The sequence below is a fragment of the Alosa pseudoharengus genome, unplaced genomic scaffold, assembly GCF_046254945.1.
Source record: "Alosa pseudoharengus isolate Yale_2024_CS ecotype anadromous, Long Island Sound unplaced genomic scaffold, YU_APseudo_1.1 YU_APseudo_1.1_scf_12, whole genome shotgun sequence".
Lineage (NCBI taxonomy): Eukaryota > Metazoa > Chordata > Actinopteri > Clupeiformes > Clupeidae > Alosa > Alosa pseudoharengus.
In genome coordinates this window covers 1,489,540-1,491,113 of record NW_027468587.1, presented here as the reverse complement: position 1 = coordinate 1,491,113, position 1,574 = coordinate 1,489,540, and the positions used below count along the sequence as shown (strand labels likewise).

Sequence of the window (1,574 nt, the reverse complement as noted above, 5' to 3'; positions counted from 1 at the left end):
ACATAATCACATCCCCTTGTGGCAATTTGCATGACCAGCACTTGACACCAGGGTTCTAAACATGTTCCTATGTAAGGTGGCTGAATAAAAGAGAGAGAGAGAGAAAGAAAGAGAGAGAGAGACTATGCATTGACACGTTTTTGAGAGACGTCTTATATTACCTGAATAGACTGTGTCAGGTGCTGGCAGACAACATGTGACAGAGAAATTGGAGTCTAGGTTTGTGTGTGCCAAGAACTGATTACAATCACAAGCCTTTGTTTAGAATATAGAATAGAATAGAATAGCTTGATAACTACAGTCCTTTATCATGACATTTTCAATGCAACAAACAGTCTACAAAATAATATGCTGTATACAGTTTTATTTATTTTTTCTGAGCATTCATTAGGCATAAACATGTTTAAGGAAAGCCTTAATTCACATTATTTCCAGAAGGGCCATGTATAACATTGCATTGTGGTATTAGCTGTTCTTTAAATGTACAATTTATACATTGAATCCAGTCACAGATGTTCAATGTTCTCTGTTATCTATAAGGCTACTGCACTTCCACGACTCCAGGCCAAAACGGAGGTCCAGTCATTAACATTTCTCCAACTCCAACGTTTCTTTTCATAGATTCTAATCAACTGGCGCATGATATGAAATCACATGTCGCCTGAATACAGCATTGGGATCTAACCAGCAACCTTGGACATCAGAAGACTAGGAGATCTTTAGGAGAGTAGCACCCATGGGTGCTAGCTAGTGCCAGTCTTAGCATATCACAGGCAAAAAGAAAACAGAGACTCACAGCCCACCCTACAGTATACTGACCTCCACTGGGCTCTCAATGTGTTTGCTCCCTCTAGAGTAAATTGACACCCATGAGTGGAGGAGTGATCCCTTCAACATGCTGCTCCAGTGGACATACAGTGGACATACAGTACCATTCAGCACAAGCTCAGATTCAAAGGAAGCTTTCTGTGTCTGATCACTGGGTCCGTGATCAGCATTATCGTCCACTGCACTCATCCAATATCATTTCAAAAAGACTAGAAAGGGACGGCTTGACGGAGTCAAGATTGAGTTAAAGGCTGAGAAATCACAAAAGAAAAACATTTCAAAATGACAGTTCATCATTTTCTATAGTTCTGCTTTGCATGAGATTTTATCATCTTTTTGTTTTTGGATTTCATCACATTTACCTTCTGACTCCACTCCACTCCTCCACACTTTAGTTCACTTCTGTTCCTTTCTCATTTTGTCCTTCTGAGTCTTCCTTCCTTTCTTCATCATATGCTCTCTATCTCTCCATCCTCGTCTTCAGCAGTGGAGGATTTTGATGAAGGCCTTGCGGAACTCGATGTTGAAGGTGGTGTAGATGACGGGGTTGACGGCGCTGTTGAGGTAGCCCAGCCAGGTGACCACGCTGTACAGGGATGGCGAGATGCAGCAGCTGCCGCAGTGGGCCTTCAGTACGTGGGTCAGGAAGAAGGGCAGCCAGCAGATGATGAACACTCCTAAATAGCATGGACGCACACACGCACCCACACACACACACATCCATACACACACTCACACACACACAC

The 1,574-nt window shown here is 42.8% G+C and overlaps 1 protein-coding gene across 1 annotated transcript in view; it reads right to left on the bottom strand.

The window, feature by feature from the left end:
- Positions 1-1,308: 1,308 nt before the first annotated feature.
- The window catches only part of drd2l (dopamine receptor D2 like), a 17,932-nt gene continuing 17,666 nt past the window's right edge, over positions 1,309-1,574 (bottom strand). Inside the window, exon 8 of the mRNA XM_076279593.1 lies at positions 1,309-1,505. Within this exon, the coding sequence (XP_076135708.1) occupies positions 1,309-1,505 (197 nt within the window). The remainder of the gene's footprint in view (positions 1,506-1,574) is intronic.